Consider the following 16,612-nt stretch of genomic DNA (forward strand, 5'->3'; position numbering starts at 1 on the left):
GCTGAACCACAGACACACTGTCTAACTCAGGGACTGGTGCGGGTGAGCAACACACAGACAGATGGGGTGGCATGTCCCTTCATTCTACTTGGTTATATGCTGTTTAGTTATGGAGTGTGTGTTTGTTATTTGTGTGTTTTCACAGTAGAGAGCTAGGTGGGAAACAGAAGACCCAGACCCCAACCTCTGTCAAAAGCTTACCTTTCTTCAGGCCATGTGTGTGTGTTACTCTTTGAGTGTGTGTCTAGCGCAGCACTGCAGTCCCAGCTAGAGTCCCTGAACAGGAATACTGGTGGGAGCAATTTGGTCAGCTATGATTAGCTGAAGCAAGACTGAAAATCTGAAGGTTACTGTGTGTGTGTCTGTGTGCATGTGTGTGAGAAGAGAGGGAACAGTAAGCGCTCTCTAGTTTTTTGTCTTTGCCTTCTGGGCAATCCATTGATTATTATGCATGTCAGACACTGCTGACTGGGCGGACACTCTCCTGACGGGTGACACACACACACACACACATACACACACTAACGCTGTCATTTGTTCTTCTTTCACCTTCTCAGGTGTGATTTACACAACTGGTATTCTGGACTGTGAGACGAAGGATTCCTATTGGCTGACAGTCTACGCCACAGATCGTGGGGTCACGCCCCTCTCTGCTTCTATTGAGATCTTCATTCAGGTATCTGTTATTTTCAATTACTAGTGCATAGTACCCTTGATAACATTTGTGGCACACACACACATATTCTTGGAACTATAGATAGGGCACAGTGCCTGTGATGCAGCTGGTAATGACAGTTCTTCTCAGTGGTTTTGGTAACTATATTTCTCAGATCACAAATGAAATTCTCTGTCATCTCTGAAGTACTCCACATTTATTCTAGTCAAATTGCAAATGCTGTGGTAGCCTACATTCATGCAAATTATTATGTAGCCTTCATTTGTCTGCTGTGTCCTACTTTATAAAATGCTTATGTTACGTTGATCAAAATTTACTATATTGGTTCTCTGTTTAATTGTCTTACAACAACAGGTTGCTCAACTGGTTGAACAACCTTGTAGGCCTAATTCACCATACAGCGCTAGTACATTTGCAATGTACTGGCAGTTTTGACATAAGTAAACACATGAATTTATGTAACAAAATGTACTGATCTATACTGAAAGTTTACACTTGTAGTTCTGTTCGCTTGCCAGCCCTTTTGAAAGCAGATGATTATGGGTTGTAAAAGTGAATTTGCTTTTAAATAACAAAACAGAATTTCCTTATTTTCCTTACTACGCTTAGTTTCATTTCATTGCGGAAGCCTTTGTTAATCTCATTAGTTCAATCGCGGTAGCCTACTGCACTCCGTTGGCTTATAAAGAGGACACCTGCAAGCCCCAGCCCCTGCCCCAATCAAACCTACTCAACCCAGATGTGCACTCTAACCTAGTCTGCTTTCTCTCTCAGTGACATGTGCATGCTTTTGACTTTTAGATAGAGGATGTCAATGACAACGCCCCGCTGACCTCTGACCCCATCTACCACCCAGTCGTCATGGAGAACTCTCCCAAGGATGTTTCTGTCATACGTATTCAGGCTCAGGACCCTGACGCCGGCGCCACGCCCACTCGCCTTAGTTACCGCATCACTGCTGGCAACCCGCAGAACTTCTTCTCCATCAATCCCAAGACAGGTGAGACAGACAAACAGGCATATAGACAGGCAGGCAGGCAGGCAAGCAAGCAGACAGATAGGCAGACAGACATGCAGGCAGGCAGGCTGACAGGTAGGCAGGCAGGAATTGTGGATGACCCCTCACACCTCCTTTTTGTTTATATATATTTGGGGGGCTTGTTAGACAAGTTAATACAGAGTTGTAGTTCTCTAAGGTCACTGTTGTAGTCATGGCCAAGCGTGCAGATTTGGGTTCATGTACTCACAATATCGATCAAAATACCACTTTTACACAACATTTATGTAAGTGCAAGATTTTACTAGTGCAAGATTACAGTAGAATACATGTTACGCCACCGGTCACTCAACCAGTTGTTTGTAGGCTGGGCTAGCGAGCTAGCAGTGGCACAGAACAGTCACGTAATGTGACGAGACTAAATTTAAAAGTAGGCTATAAAAACACACTAGGAACAATGACGACATCGGCAACCATGCACCATGCATTATTAGTTTAATGTATTCTTTAAATTCAGGCTCGTCACATCAGTAACTTTGTTCTGAACAGAACTGGGTGTGCAGACACATACGAAAAGTTTCTCCTCCATCTTGAAATTGTCAAACCTAGAAATGTTTACCATGACGAACAGTTGCTACGTTACAAGAAACAAGAAACCAATCCGATTGGCCAACGCTAGCGTTTTCAGGCTCCTCATTTACATAAAGTTGAGAAAATCCAACTTGCAACGCTCCGCTCCGCTCGCCTTCCCACAATGTCCTACGCGAGCGTCAACGCCTGGTTTTATTGAAAATGAATTGGAAGCCGACGCCGCGCGCCGCCCGCTCCGCTGCAGTGTGAACGCACTGTTACAGTGCGTTCACACTGCAGCGTTTTTTAACGCTCTGCATCGCTTGCCTTCCCACAGTACACCACGCTCGGGGGCGTGTTAGACAAGTTAATACAGAGTTGTAGTTCTCTAAGGTCACTGTTGTAGTCATGGCCAAGCGTGCAGATTTGGGTTAATGTACTCACAATATCGATCAAAATACCACTTTTACACAACATTTATGTAAGTGCAAGATTTTACTAGTGCAAGATTACAGTAGAATACATGTTACGCCACCGGTCACTCAACCAGTCGTTTGTAGGCTGGGCTAGCGAGCTAGCAGTGGCACAGAACAGTCACGTAATGTGACGACTACATTTAAAAGTAGGCTATAAAAACACACTAGGAACAATGACGACATCGGCAAACATGCACCATGCATTATTAGTTTAATGTAATCTTTAAATTCAGGCTCGTCACATTAGTAACTTTGTTCTGAACAGAACTGGGTGTGCAGACACATACGAAAAGTTTCTCCTCCATCTTGAAATTGTCAAACCTAGAAATGTTTACCATGACGAACAGTTGCTACGTTACAAGAAACAAGAAACCAATCCTATTGGCCAACGCTAGCGTTTTCACGCTCCTCATTTACATAAAGTTGAGAAAATCCAACTTGCAACGCTCCGCTCCGCTCCGCTCGCCTTCCCACAATGCCCTACGCAAGCGTCAACGCCTGGTTTCATTGAAAATGAATTGGAAGCCGACGCCGCGCGCCGCCCGCTCCGCTGCAGTGTGAACGCACTGTTACGCTGCGTTCACACTGCAGCGTTTTTTAACGCTCTGCACCGCTTGCCTTCCCACAGTACACCACGCTCGGGGGCGTGTTAGACAAGTTAAGTTCTCTAAGGTCACTGTTGTAGTCATGGCCAAGCGTGCAGATTTGGGTTCATGTACTCACAATATCGATCAAAATACCACTTTTACACAACATTTATGTAAGTGCAAGATTTTACTAGTGCAAGATGACAGTAGAATACATGTTACGCCACCGGTCACTCAACCAGTCGTTTGTAGGCTGGGCTAGCGAGCTAGCAGTGGCACAGAACAGTCACGTAATGTGACGACTACATTTAAAAGTAGGCTATAAAAACACATTAGGAACAATGACGACATCGGCAACCATGCACCATGCATTATTAGTTTAATGTAATCTTTAAATTCAGGCTCGTCACATTAGTAACTTTGTTCTGAACAGAACTGGGTGTGCAGACACATACGAAAAGTTTCTCCTCCATCTTGAAATTGTGAAACCTAGAAATGTTTATCATGACCAAAGGTTGCTACGTTACAAGAAACAAGAAAACAATCCGATTGGCCAACGCTAGCGTTTTCACGCTCCTCATTTACATAAAGTTGAGAAAATCCAACTTGCAACGCTCCGCTCCGCTCCGCTCGCCTTCCCACAATGCCCTACGCGAGCGTCAACGCCTGGTTTCATTGAAAATGAATTGGAAGCCGACGCCACGCGCCGCCCGCTCCGCTGCAGTGTGAACGCACTGTTACTGCAAAGCAGCTGCAGAAACGCCACAAGCAAAGAGGCCAGGGTGATAACTATTTACTAATTTTACATTGTGATGTGAAACACAATTGTGAAATGTAATGTACAATATTAGCTGATATTATTAAGGAAGTAGGCACTCCCCTTACTTAAATCAAAAGTCTTTCAATAGGTGAAACTATCTGACTACTAACCTGAACTTCATTGCCACAGCCTAAACTTTGTCAATCTGTTCATGAAAATAATTAATTTCAGCCTGAACCGTACAACGGAATGTTAAATCGAATTCAACCAACGCAATCGCTACCAAGACGAACACAGCAGTAGTCTAGTACTGTACTGTCTGTAGTAGTAGAATTTACCGGGGCAGCTTCTCCACACAGGGCTATATAGCATTTTGCGTTGTTACTGACAATGATCGCTACCAGTGAGCTTTTTACGAATGAGCGATTTTCCACTAAATAAATGTCAAGCTCATTTACGTTTTTGGGGGCATATTTTCAGTTAGCAGATGGTACTGTTTGAATCGCGATTCCATCTTATACTGCCGGTAACGTCGTAGAATAATCTTCAAAGGGGGTTCTTTATTAATGAATGAATGCAATATGAGTAGGCTAAATGCCTGAAAATATCACGAGAAGGGAACACATGAAAGGACGTTTAAGTCATAGAGATTAGGTCAATTTTTACACCGGTCTGCCAAATTTATTCGTTTTGATTCACCTATGAGGCTGCCTCTTGCAGGGGAAATGAGAAGACATCATATTTCATTCTACACTTCACTCGTATTTTGAGTTGTAAATGAGCAGCAAAAAAAAGATGCTTTTAAATCTATGTAATATTTATAAATAATAAGTAGGCCCTATGCATTTTTATATAAAATATACAGGAATATTAGTTGTAAAAATTTCATTAAAACCCCTTTACAACCGACGCAAGCAAGCACACCCTACAATTTCCCCAGAAGTTGTACCCTCTCTAGTTGTGTTTGTAATGTGTGTGTTATGCATTTTAGATATGTTCTTTTTTCTTTGATGTGAATTTATCAAGCTCATATCTAACTTTCGTGTCAAAGTATTGTAGTATTGTAAGGAAAAGAGGCGGGCAGACAGACCGACAGACAGACAGACAGACAGACAGACAGACAGACAGACAGAGAGAGAGAGACATGCATGCAGGCAGGCAGGCAGGCATGCAGGCAGAGACAGACAGACAGACAGACAGTTAATTTCAGGGAATTGTACTGTATTGTTGCCTCGGGACACCATCCCCATAGACACTAGTATAGATGACGCATTCCATTTGGCAGGGACTTTTCCATGTATTCCCTTGCAGAGTCATATAATGTATAGCATAATGCATACTGCCTGGCTGTGGTGAATATCTGCCTGAGTGGTGTAGAATGCTCCTGTTGTTGCCCTAGCTTGTTGATCTGCAGTAGCACATAAATCTACCCTGGCATGTGTGTGTCTCTCTTTATTCAATCTATTCATTGATCAGGGGTGTGGACTGTGAAGCTCTTCAGCCCTGTGTCACTGCCATGTCACCGCAGATGAATGTCACCCATGCGAACAGTGTGTATTGTATGGGTGTGTGTGTGCATATGGCCCTGTATGGTATAACGTTGTAAAGTATTGTTTGAATGACTGAGGCATGATGCCCTAGGGGGATGTAGAGACCAGAGCAGATACATTTGGCTTCTGATTGGTTATTGGTGGCTTCTGATTGGTTCGGTATGATGGCCCCTCTCGATCAGAGTGCATACATTGTGGGTCATCGGAGGTTCATGCTTAGGTGTGAGATCATCTGTGTTGGTCTTCTTCTGAACCCACTGTCTCTGTGGCATGTGATCACTGCTCTGGATTCATCTCTTTAATTGGAGCGCACCGCCAGTCCAATGTGACACAGATGTGTGTGTGTGTTGTGTGAGTGTGTGTATGTACAGACATTTGTAATGACATCAGGTGATTATCCTACCTGACTGCTCCAAAACAAACACTTTGTGGCCATTCATTTATGGGATGAAGCCAAAGTCAAAGGGTTATTTCAATGTGTGTTTGTTTGTGTGTTTGTGCATCCGTAAGCGCTTGTGAATGCAACTCTGCCTGTTTGTGTGACTGGGTGTCCGAGTGTGTGTCTGTGTGTGTGAACTTCTGTATGTGTGTCCCACCCACAGACTGTCCTACTGCCCTTATGCTTCAAACACACGCTGTCACCAATCCATCTGAAATACGGATAACTGATAACCTAAAACCTCACTACCACTCTCCCTCTCAGCCAATGGATGTCCAGGGAGGGGAGGGACCAAGCGAGTCTAGCCAATCCTCCATTTTTTATTTTCCATTTTTGTAGTCCAGGTTATTGATCAGAAAATGGACCTGTTGTGTTTCCTACACTGTCTCATGTCTGCGCTGGATCTAAAAGTATTACAACCTTTACTGTAGGCTTCATGAGTGGAGGAGCTAAAAGGTTTTTGAATCAGATATCTGTGTGTGTGTATGTTTATGTGTGTGTGTGTGTTCTGGAAGATGAAACGGATCAAATATACTTCCCCGGGCTATGATCTCATGTAGCCCTTACACACTGACCTAGAAACATGGGTAAAACAAGGCTGAGCGTTGATGTGAATATGTCCATCCCATGTCCACTGGGTTGTGCAGGCACCAAGAGTCGGATTCAACCCTGTCGGACATGCTCCTCGTCAGAACAGTACATACAACTCTACGCAGGTCTTGTTGACCCAAACGTCAACGTCGTTGAACCAAACGCTAGTGGCTGCGACCATGTGACCGGACACCAAAAAGCAATATTTTGTGACCATGTTGACAAAACCTGTCTGTTTAAATAGTGGTGACCAACAATAGACTGTAGCTGTGTGTGACCACTGTGTGAATATGATGCAACTGATAAAGCAGGACTGTCATGATGACGTGATTATGTGAATGGGTATTACACTGGTTGAATCCTCTTCAAATACGTGGAGTGCACCTGTGGAGTCAGGTGGCTGAGCGGTGAGGGAGTCGGGCTAGTAATCTGAAGGTTGCCAGATCGATTCCCGGCCGTGTCAGAATCAGAATGGGATTTATTCGCCATGAAAGTTTGCACAGACAAGGAATTTGCTTTGGCAGGAAGGTGCATACAATAAACATATAGGGAACTAAAATTTAAATATGTGGACTATCTATACTAAGGGTACATAAAACTAACAGTACTAAGTTAAATTAGAATTAAATAAAATATACAATAAAATAAAATATAAGTAGCTGTAATTTACAATATAAAAATACAAATATTACAAAAAATACAAATGTACAAGATACAATTTTGTAATGCAGTGCAAAAAGCAGTGTGTTTTAAGCAGGAAGTCATTAGAGTCAGTGTGGTCCCTTGGCCTTGTTGAAGAGGCCAACAGCGGAAGGGAAGAAACTGTTTTTGTGGCGTGAGGTATTGGTCCTGATGGACCGCAGCCTTCTGCCGGAGGGGAGTGACTGAAACAGGGAGTGTCCAGGGTGGGAGGAGTCGGCCACAATCTTCCTCGCTCGCCTCAGGGTCCTCGAGGTGTGCAGGTCCTCGAGGGTAGGCAGATTGCAGCCAATCACCTTCTCAGCAGTGCGGATGATACGCTGCAGCCTGCTCTTTTCCTTGGCAGTGGCAGCAGCGTACCAGACGGTGATGGAGGAGGTGAGGATGGACTCAATGATGGCTGAGTAGAAGTGCACCATCATTGTCTTTGGCAGGTTGAACTTCTTCAGCTGCCGAAGGAAGTACATCCTCTGTTGTGCTGTCTTGATGAGGGAGCTGATATTCAGTTCCCACTTGAGGTCCTGGGAGAGGATAGTGCCCAGGAAGCGGAAGGACTCCACAGTGTTGACTGGGGAGTCACACAGGGTGATGGGGGTGAGTGGGGCTGTGTTCTTCCTGATGTCCACAACCATCTCCACTGTCTTAAGAGCATTGAGCTCTAAGTTGTTCTGGCTGCACCAGGTCACCAGGTTGGCCGCTTCCCACCTATAATCAGACTCGTCTCCACCAGAGATGAGCCCAATAAGGGTGGTGTCGTCCGCAAACTTCAGGAGTTTGACAGACGGATGACTGGAGGTGCAGCTGTTGGTGTACAGGGAGAAGAGCAGAGGAGAAAGGACGCAGCCCTGAGGTGATCCGGTGCTGATGGACCGGGAGTCAGAGACTTGTGTTCCCAGCTTAACACACTGCTTCCTGTCAGACAGGAAGTCTGTGATCCACCTGCAGGTGGAATCAGGCACGTTCAGCTGGGAGAGCTTGTCCTGAAGCAGGGCGGGGATGATGGTGTTGAAGGCAGAGCTGAAGTCCACGAACAGGATCCTGGCATAGGATGCTGGGGAGTTCAGGTGCTGTAGGGTGAAGTGGCAGGCCATGTTAACTGCATCGTCCACAGACCTGTTGGCTCTGTAGGAAAACTGCAGGGGGTCCAGTAGAGTGTCAAATGACGTTGTGTCCTTGGGCAAGGCACTTCACCCTACTTGCCTCGGGGGGAATGTCCCTGTACTTACTGTGAGTCGCTCTGGATAAGAGCGTCTGCTAAATGACTAAATGTAAATGTAAATATGCAGGAAAATATAAAGCAAATGTTTAACCCTGACTAATGATGTGAGTAGGCCCTTCAGTTCCTCATTGTTTACATGTCCTACACATGTATGTAGACCTAAACATTACAATATGTAAACACACATTCACATACACACACACACACACACACACACACACACACACACACACACACACACACACACACACACACACACACACTGACTAACTACTGGCCCAAAGGGACAAGAAGGCAAGAAGGCATCTAGACATTGTTGTTATTCACTCACCTGTTCTTAAGAAAAAGTACTTCTGACTCCAACACTGTTTTTCTGTACCTCTGTTTGTTCCTCAGGTCTGATTACCACAACTGCCAGGAAGTTGGACAGAGAGCAGCAAGCAGAACACTTTTTAGAGGTAGGCTATACAGGGAGGGGGGGGGGGGGGGGGCTAAAAAAAGGCTACAAGATTGCAGGACTAGGTTCTCTGTAATAAACGCATGGGGGGCAGAATTCTTCCCTAGTCCCTAATCTAGTCCCTTCCTTCCTTTTTCCTCCTCTCTTCCTTACCCTCATTTCCTCCTTTTCTGCAGTGGCCAAGGTCCTTATCGTTCCCCGACACCTGTGACAGTTCAGTGTTGAGAGAGAGAGAAAGAGAGAGAGAGAGAAAGAGAGGGACAAAGAAAGAGAGATGCAGCCTTGTTTTGCCCTCAGGCTTCATATAAACTATGATAAATGAGCTCAGTTCGGGCTCCAAGTGTTTCGGGCTGTATTTCTAAACTGGAGTCGTTTGTCATCAGTTATCTCCTCGGCTCAGGACAGAGGCAGGAGGAGAAGAAGGAGGAGGAGGAGAAGGAGGAGGAGAAGGAGGGGGAGTCAGAGGAGAAGGTGGAGGTTAAGGAGCAAGAGGAGGAGCAGGAGGTTGAGGGGTGGAGGAGGTTGAGGAGGAGGTGCAGGGGGTTGAAGAGGAGCAGGAGGTTAAGGACTTGGAGGAGCAGGAGGTTATGGAGGTGAGCTGGAAGAGGAGGAGAAAGAGGGGGAGGAGTTGGAGGAATAGGAGGAGGAGCAGGAGGAGGAGTCGGGGTAGGAGGAAGAGGAGGAGGAGGTGGAAAGGAGCTGGTCTGCTCTGCTCTCATCTGATAGGAGCAGGCGCTGGGTCCCAGATGTGTGTGTGTGATTACCATATCCTGCTGCGCCTCCGCATGCAGATGAAAAGTATGCTGCAGAGATCTTGGAGGGATACACAGTCCTCTGGGGAGGGAGACAAACATTTTGACGCACACACACACCATACAAACACACCTCACATCTCACTTAGACAGTGTCCTCTTACCCTGTGCTTCTCCAAACAGTGTTTAAGACTAAAGAAAGCAGGTTTAATGTGGTCTTCTGTGACAGTTTTTATTACACGCCTGGCTGGTCTGGAGACCGACTTGTTTCTGCATTCATTAACACCTAGACAAACACAGAGACTAATCATTTCTCTCTTTGTCAGGGCAAAACTGAGTCAGCTAAATTAAACCCAGGCATGACAGACCAAACTGTTAGGATGAGAATGTAATGAAGTGGTTTAGTATCCCTGACCCCCACCTTTCCTCAACCCCTCAACCCCTCAGCCCCATCCCTAGCCCCCAGCCCCATCTTCATCCCTATCCCAAGCCCCAGCCTCATCCTTGGACCTAGCCCAACTTAGTCCCGGCTCAGAACCAATTCCTGGTCCAACAGGACAGCCTTGTGTGTCGGTTCTGATCTGTTTAGCAGTCTGGGGGGTTGCCAGCAGCACTGGCTCATCCGCTGTTATTGATCAGTGACCAGACCTCTGTCAGCACGGAGATCAATGGGACAGGGAGATTGCCCGTGGACTTTGGTCCACGTGGGCCTGGCGCAATACAGGGACACACACACACAAATGCACACGTACACACACACACACTCACACACACACCTACCTACATCTTCCCAACCTCAATGTATAGCCTAATGATGAAGTTGAAATCTTGTGTGACTGTGTGTGTGGGAGTGTATATCTGTTTTTGAATGCCTGTGTATGTGTGTGTTCTCAGGTGACAGTGATGGATGGGCCTGTAGCTTCCCGTCAGTCCTCGGTGTGGGTCATAGTTCACATCCTGGACGAGAACGACAACAAGCCCACCTTCTCCGAGTCCACCTACCGCATCAGTTTGGTCGAACGTGACCGCAACAAGCGCGGCGATCCTATCTACCGCATCTTCGCTTTCGACCGCGACCAGGGAGAGAACGCCAATATTACATACAGCATCGTCACTGGCAACGAGGAGGGCAAGTTCACCATCGACACCAGGACTGCTATGGTGTCCTCCAAAAAGATGGTCACGGCAGGAAGTTACGACACTCTCACGGTACAGATCATATCCTGCTTCAGGGGGTCTCACAAGCTGTGTGTCCCGCCCACTGATGTTTGACTGATGTTCCTCCTGTCCAACCAGATAAAGGCCATAGACAATGGTGTCCCTTTGCTGTGGTCCACTGCCAGACTGGAGATTGAGTGGGTGCGCAAACCCGTGCCCTCCACAGTGCCCCTGGTGTTCACACAGAGGTACTACAACTTCTCCATCTCTGAGGCCAGCTCCGTAGCCATGCCCGTGGGCGTTGTTGCCGTCAGCCAAACAACCGCACCGCTCTGGTTTGACATCATCGGTGAGGTCACGATAATGCGGGTTCGACTCAAGGAAATGCATGTGGCGCCTTTGCATTTTTGAACGATGACGATGGTTAACCTCGCTTTCTCTCTCTTTCTCTCATTCCCTCGTTTCCTGTGAAGGAGGAAGGCCAGCCAGGGAGATGTTCTACATTCCTCAGAACGGGTGTGGGAGGAACTGCACGGCTGACACAGGTCTGACAGAACCCTCTAACTGTCGCTGCTGCTCTGCATTCTCCCAGATAACCCTCATTCACAACTAGAGCCCATTTACCAACTCTCACCATGTTGTTTTTGATGGCCACTGTGTACACAAGAACCCTAAGTGCCTTAAACGTCTAGCCGTTTCGGTAAGGGAGACTCTCACGAATACCTCACACAGAAATGAGAGTCCAGACTTTCTTGGATAAATCAGGAGAAGCATTTTCTCAGCGTGGCCGTGCTATATTGGCCATCGCCCTCCAATCGGATGGCTAATGCTAAATCCCTGTGGTAATCTCTAGCCTGCAACGCTCTGGTAGTTCTAAGGAGCAGACTCGATCAGTATTCCAGCGCGAGAGGGACTCTAAGCCCCCCTCTCTCTCACCAGAGAGAAGACCAGCGCTGGCACTGAATACCCAATAACGCAGAGAACCCAGAACCCTAATCAGACAGGATGGAGAAACCTGTAAGCTTGCGGTGAAGGGAAAGAGCTCCCATATCGAATGCAGATTTCTGGTCTCTGTTTGAGAGTGATAAGACTAGATATTTAGTTTGTGTGTTTTCTAGAGACAGACAATTTTTTTTTGTTTTGTTTGGGGGGGGGGGGGGGGGTCGGGGGTGGTTGGATGACATTTCTATGTCCCTCAATCCTAAGCCTAAGATTGTATGGAACTGTGCTATAGAACGATTGACTTCACAATCCCACACCGCTGGGCAGAACAGTTACACTTCAATAAGTAACTATGAACTATTGTTACTTACTGGAGAGTAAGTGTAAAAAGGAAGTGTTTCGGTGTGTGAATTCTGGGAGAGGTAAACCCAGCTGAGCTGTCAATGTGTGTGTGTGTGTCTGTATGTAAGTGCGTGTGTGTGTGCATGTGTGTACTTGCGGGTGTATGTTCTTATATGTGTGTGCACGTGCATGTGTGTGTGCAAGCCTGTAAGTCAATGTGTGTGCGTGTTTATGTTTATTCTCTCACATTGGAAACAAACACACACGCACACACATTGACTTACACGCATGTGTGTGTTTGCTACCAGGTGGCTTCGACCTGTTTTCGCTGCAGCTGGACATGGGAACTGTTGTGATAGCGAGGCCGCTGGATGCGGAGGTGCAGTCTGTCTACAACATGACGGTCCAGGTGACTGACGGGACCAACGTCGCCACCACCCAGGTACACCTGGACACACACACACACGCAGGTACGCACACACACAGAAACACAAGGATGGACACACAGACACATACACCCAGGTATGCACACACAAAGAAACACACATACACACCCAGGTATGCACACACAGAATAACACTTTTGGTTATAAACCTGACCCTTTGACCCACCACCCCCAACCCCACCTCCCCCAGGTGTTTATCCGAGTCCTGGACAGCAACGACAACACCCCAGTCTTTTCCCAGCCCACGTACGACCTTAGCGTGTCGGAGGACACGCCTGCCGACACGGAGATACTCCAGGTGCAAGCGTCGGACAGGGACGAACGGGCGAGACTCAGCTACTCGGTCCACGGCAGCGTGGACCCGGCCAGCATGAGGCTGTTCAGGGTCAGCCCCGGGACCGGCGTGGTCTACACTGCCGACCGGCTGGACTACGAAGCTCGCACCCAGCACATTCTCACGATCATGGTGAGGAGGAGGGAGGGGCAGTTCTGATGGAGGGGAGTGTGAGGGGAATGTTCTGGGGGAGGAAGGGAAGGAGGGAGGGAGGGGGAGTGAGGAGGTGCGCGGGGCATGTTCTGGGGGGGGGCTGAAAGGTAGGGGGGTGGTCTGAGGGAGGGAGGGAGGGAGGGAAAGGGTGAGTGTGGGAGTGGGGAAGTTGGGAGGTGAGGCAGGTAAAGTGAGAAATACAGAGGGTTGGGGAGGGAAGAGGGAGGGAGGTTTGCGTCAGAAAGAGGGAGTGGTAAGAAAGGAAGACAATGGGAGGTTAGGTAGAGGGTGGGAGAGAGACAGAGAGAGGAAGAGGGAAGGGAAATAAGATGGTAGCAAGCATATTTGGGAGTCAAGGACAAAGTGCATTTGTGAGAGAGAGATAAAAAGCATAGTTCAATATCTTTCTCCCCCTCTCCTCATTGCCCCCTCCCCCATACTCCCCCCCTCCCCAATAGGTAAAGGACCAGGAGTTCCCCTTCAACAGGGACCTGGCTCGTATCCTGGTGGCGGTGGAGGACTCCAACGACAACATCCCCTACTTCACCAGCACCGTGTACGACGCCGTGGCCTATGAGTCATCGGGCCCTGGGGCCTCCGTCCTCCAGGTCACAGCCCTGGATCGAGACACTGGTGTCAACGGCCAGCTCGTCTATTCCATAGAAGCAGGTAACTGGCTCTGCCTGGAGCAGACTGGCTGGAGCATCGAGTAGAGCATTTCCTAGGGATTGTAATTGTATTTTGTCTTTAATATTACGGGATATGAAGCATTTCAATGTGTAACTTGTATGAGGTTTGCAGCTGAACTGTTGACTGTGGATCTCAGGTGCAGGCTGCAGTGGGTGGAGTCTGTCCCGGCTGCGCTCTAATATCGTTGATTTCTCTAGGCACAGTTCACGTTCTGCACTGTGCCTTCTAGTCAGTCAGTCAGTTTGCCTGTCAGTCTGATTGTTTGTCTGTCCGTCTGACTGCCTGCCTGCCTGCTTGCCAATCTCTCTGACACGTGCTCTCTAACTCTCTCTCTCACTGACTTTCCGTCTGACTGCCCCCCTCCCCTCCCCCTCCCCTCCACCCCTCAGGGAACTCTGGTGGCATGTTCGGCATAGACAACACCACGGGCCTCATCTCCATAGCCCGGGACCTGGACCTGAGCTCCGTGGGTTACTACATCCTCACCGTGTGTGTCAGCGATGCCGGCACCCCTCCGCTATCAGCCACCGCCACGGTGCGCGTCTCCCTCACGCTCTCTGACCTCTCCCTGCCCAAGTTCACCCAGAGAGAGTACCAGGCCGAGGTGAGGGGAAGTAGGGAGGGAGGGCAGATGAATGGATAAAAGAATGGATGGATAGACGGATAGATGGATGGTTAAATGATTAGATGGTTGAATGGATGGTAGATGGATTAATGGGTAGATGGGTAGATGGATGGATGAATAAATGGATGGTTGAATGGATAGATGGATGGATTAATGGATGGAGGGATGGATAGGTGGTATAAAACGATTGGATAACGCATACTACATGCATGTGCTGTCTACAGTATAGTATGACCTGGTTTCATGTTATATCATCATGAAATGTCATGTTGAAGGTGATGGAGAACTTGGCTCCAGGAACATACGTGACCACCATCACTGCCCTCAGCCGCTCAGCGCTGGTATATGACATCACAGGGGGCAACGAGGAATTCCAGTTCACGATCAACCGCCACACCGGTGTCATCACCACACGCAAAATACTCGACTTTGAGGTGTGTCTACTTTATGCCTTTTTATTATATATATTGATAGATAATGATCTTAGCTTATAGTTAAATTATGAGTGTGATTAGACAAATGTACTCCAAGTGACAACGTTCTGTAAATCTACTGGCCACTAATAGTTTGGGTTATAAGAAGATTCCGGAATCTAATTCAAGAAACCACCAACCCTGTTTCACTTCTAAATCCACGCTTGTTCAGAGATCACAGGATTTTCCACATTAAAGTTTTGTTTGTTTATTTACAAGTACACCAGTAAATCCTGAACCAAACAGGAAGCTAATCATGAACCAAACAGAAAGTCCACAAATGACAGTTGTAATTGCAAAACGCACGGGACAGAATTGATGAGATTTGTTTTCCGAGGAAAAAGATTTAGAAATTTAGATTTGAACGTGTAAATGGAAAAATGATGAATAGGCTAATTAAAATAGGCAACTTAAAGACATCTGGCTGCGTGGACATGAATGAAGATGACTGTTTAATCCACACTGGAGAGTAGACTGTACAACAGGAAATTACAGTTAATTCATATTTAATGGTCGACATAGCCTCTGCATTCATCGCTATACCCCTGCTGTTATACAAAGTCACATGTGTATGTGTGTGTGTGTTCTTGTATGTGTGTGTATATGTGTGTTTGTGTATGTGTGTATGTATATGTGTTCACATGTATGTGTGTGTGTGTGTCTGTGTGTTTGTGAATGTGTGCATGCATGTGTGTGTGTGTGTGCCAGCGGGCTGCATCCTACTCTCTGGTGGTGCGGGCCCGGAGCATGGCAGGGATGGAGGCCAGTGCCAGTATCAGCGTCCAGGTGGCAGACCAGAATGACAGCCCGCCTGTTTTCCAGCAGACCAGGTAACCTGGACCCTTTCTACCATCCCAGGAAATTCTGAGCTCTGGTCAGGACTAGGTTTCAAACCTCAGTCTCAGGGGTGTTTGTATTCAGCCTAATATGAAAACATTTTAGTTTTTCTTTCACAAACACACAAAAAGAATTGATTATCGATTACTGTATTTACTTTAGAATTACAGATTGTCGTTTCATGAATGTGGTTCGCTCTACAAGCTTAAATACATCGGACAAATGACAATTTCCCTGCTAGAATTGACTGAGACGGCTCTTATTCTACCTCCCTGTTAGCATTTGAGTGTGTGTCTTTGCGACTTTGCGGCATTGTCTTTCAGTGGCTCCTCCTGTCCCTGCAGGTACGTGGGTGTGATAAGCGAGGCTGCCCCTGTCAACAGTGTGGTCCTGGGGGAGGAGGGCAACCCTCTGGTCATCCAGGCCTCCGACCGCGACCGCAACCACAACGCCCTGCTGGTCTTCCAGATCATCGAGGAAACCGCTCGCCTCTTCTTCAGCGTGGACTCCGGGACCGGCTCCATCAGGTGGGGGGAGGGGCCAGAGCAGACCGCCATTTTGGAGATGTGTGTTTATTTGAGCGGTTGGTAAATCCATGTGTTGGATTGGGGTCAGTGACTGTGAGTGTTCCTGCAGAACCATCTCTTCTCTGGACTACGAGACCTTCTCCCAGTTCTCCTTCAGGGTCCATGTGAGGGACAGTGGGCAACCACAGAGGACTGCGGACAGCCCTGCGGAGGTGTTCATTAAGGTACACACACATGAACGCAGTTGCCTACATTGCTGTAAACAACAGAATTTACCACCATCTTGGCCTTGTCGATGTTGTTTACATTATTC

The 16,612-nt window shown here is 47.3% G+C and overlaps 1 protein-coding gene across 1 annotated transcript in view; it reads left to right on the top strand.

The window, feature by feature from the left end:
* Nucleotides 1-16,612, top strand: part of LOC134039177 (protocadherin Fat 3) — a 50,655-nt gene that overhangs the window by 7,723 nt on the left and 26,320 nt on the right. The window contains exons 5-18 of the mRNA XM_062484882.1: nt 558-676; nt 1,478-1,676; nt 8,961-9,022; nt 10,668-10,982; nt 11,070-11,280; nt 11,405-11,476; nt 12,524-12,657; nt 12,851-13,126; nt 13,606-13,816; nt 14,227-14,441; nt 14,738-14,896; nt 15,644-15,765; nt 16,117-16,299; nt 16,409-16,523. Coding sequence (XP_062340866.1) covers nt 558-676; nt 1,478-1,676; nt 8,961-9,022; nt 10,668-10,982; nt 11,070-11,280; nt 11,405-11,476; nt 12,524-12,657; nt 12,851-13,126; nt 13,606-13,816; nt 14,227-14,441; nt 14,738-14,896; nt 15,644-15,765; nt 16,117-16,299; nt 16,409-16,523 — 2,393 coding nt within the window. The remainder of the gene's footprint in view (nt 1-557; nt 677-1,477; nt 1,677-8,960; nt 9,023-10,667; nt 10,983-11,069; nt 11,281-11,404; nt 11,477-12,523; nt 12,658-12,850; nt 13,127-13,605; nt 13,817-14,226; nt 14,442-14,737; nt 14,897-15,643; nt 15,766-16,116; nt 16,300-16,408; nt 16,524-16,612) is intronic.

Source organism: Osmerus eperlanus, chromosome 19, assembly GCF_963692335.1.
Source record: "Osmerus eperlanus chromosome 19, fOsmEpe2.1, whole genome shotgun sequence".
Classification (NCBI taxonomy): domain Eukaryota; kingdom Metazoa; phylum Chordata; class Actinopteri; order Osmeriformes; family Osmeridae; genus Osmerus; species Osmerus eperlanus.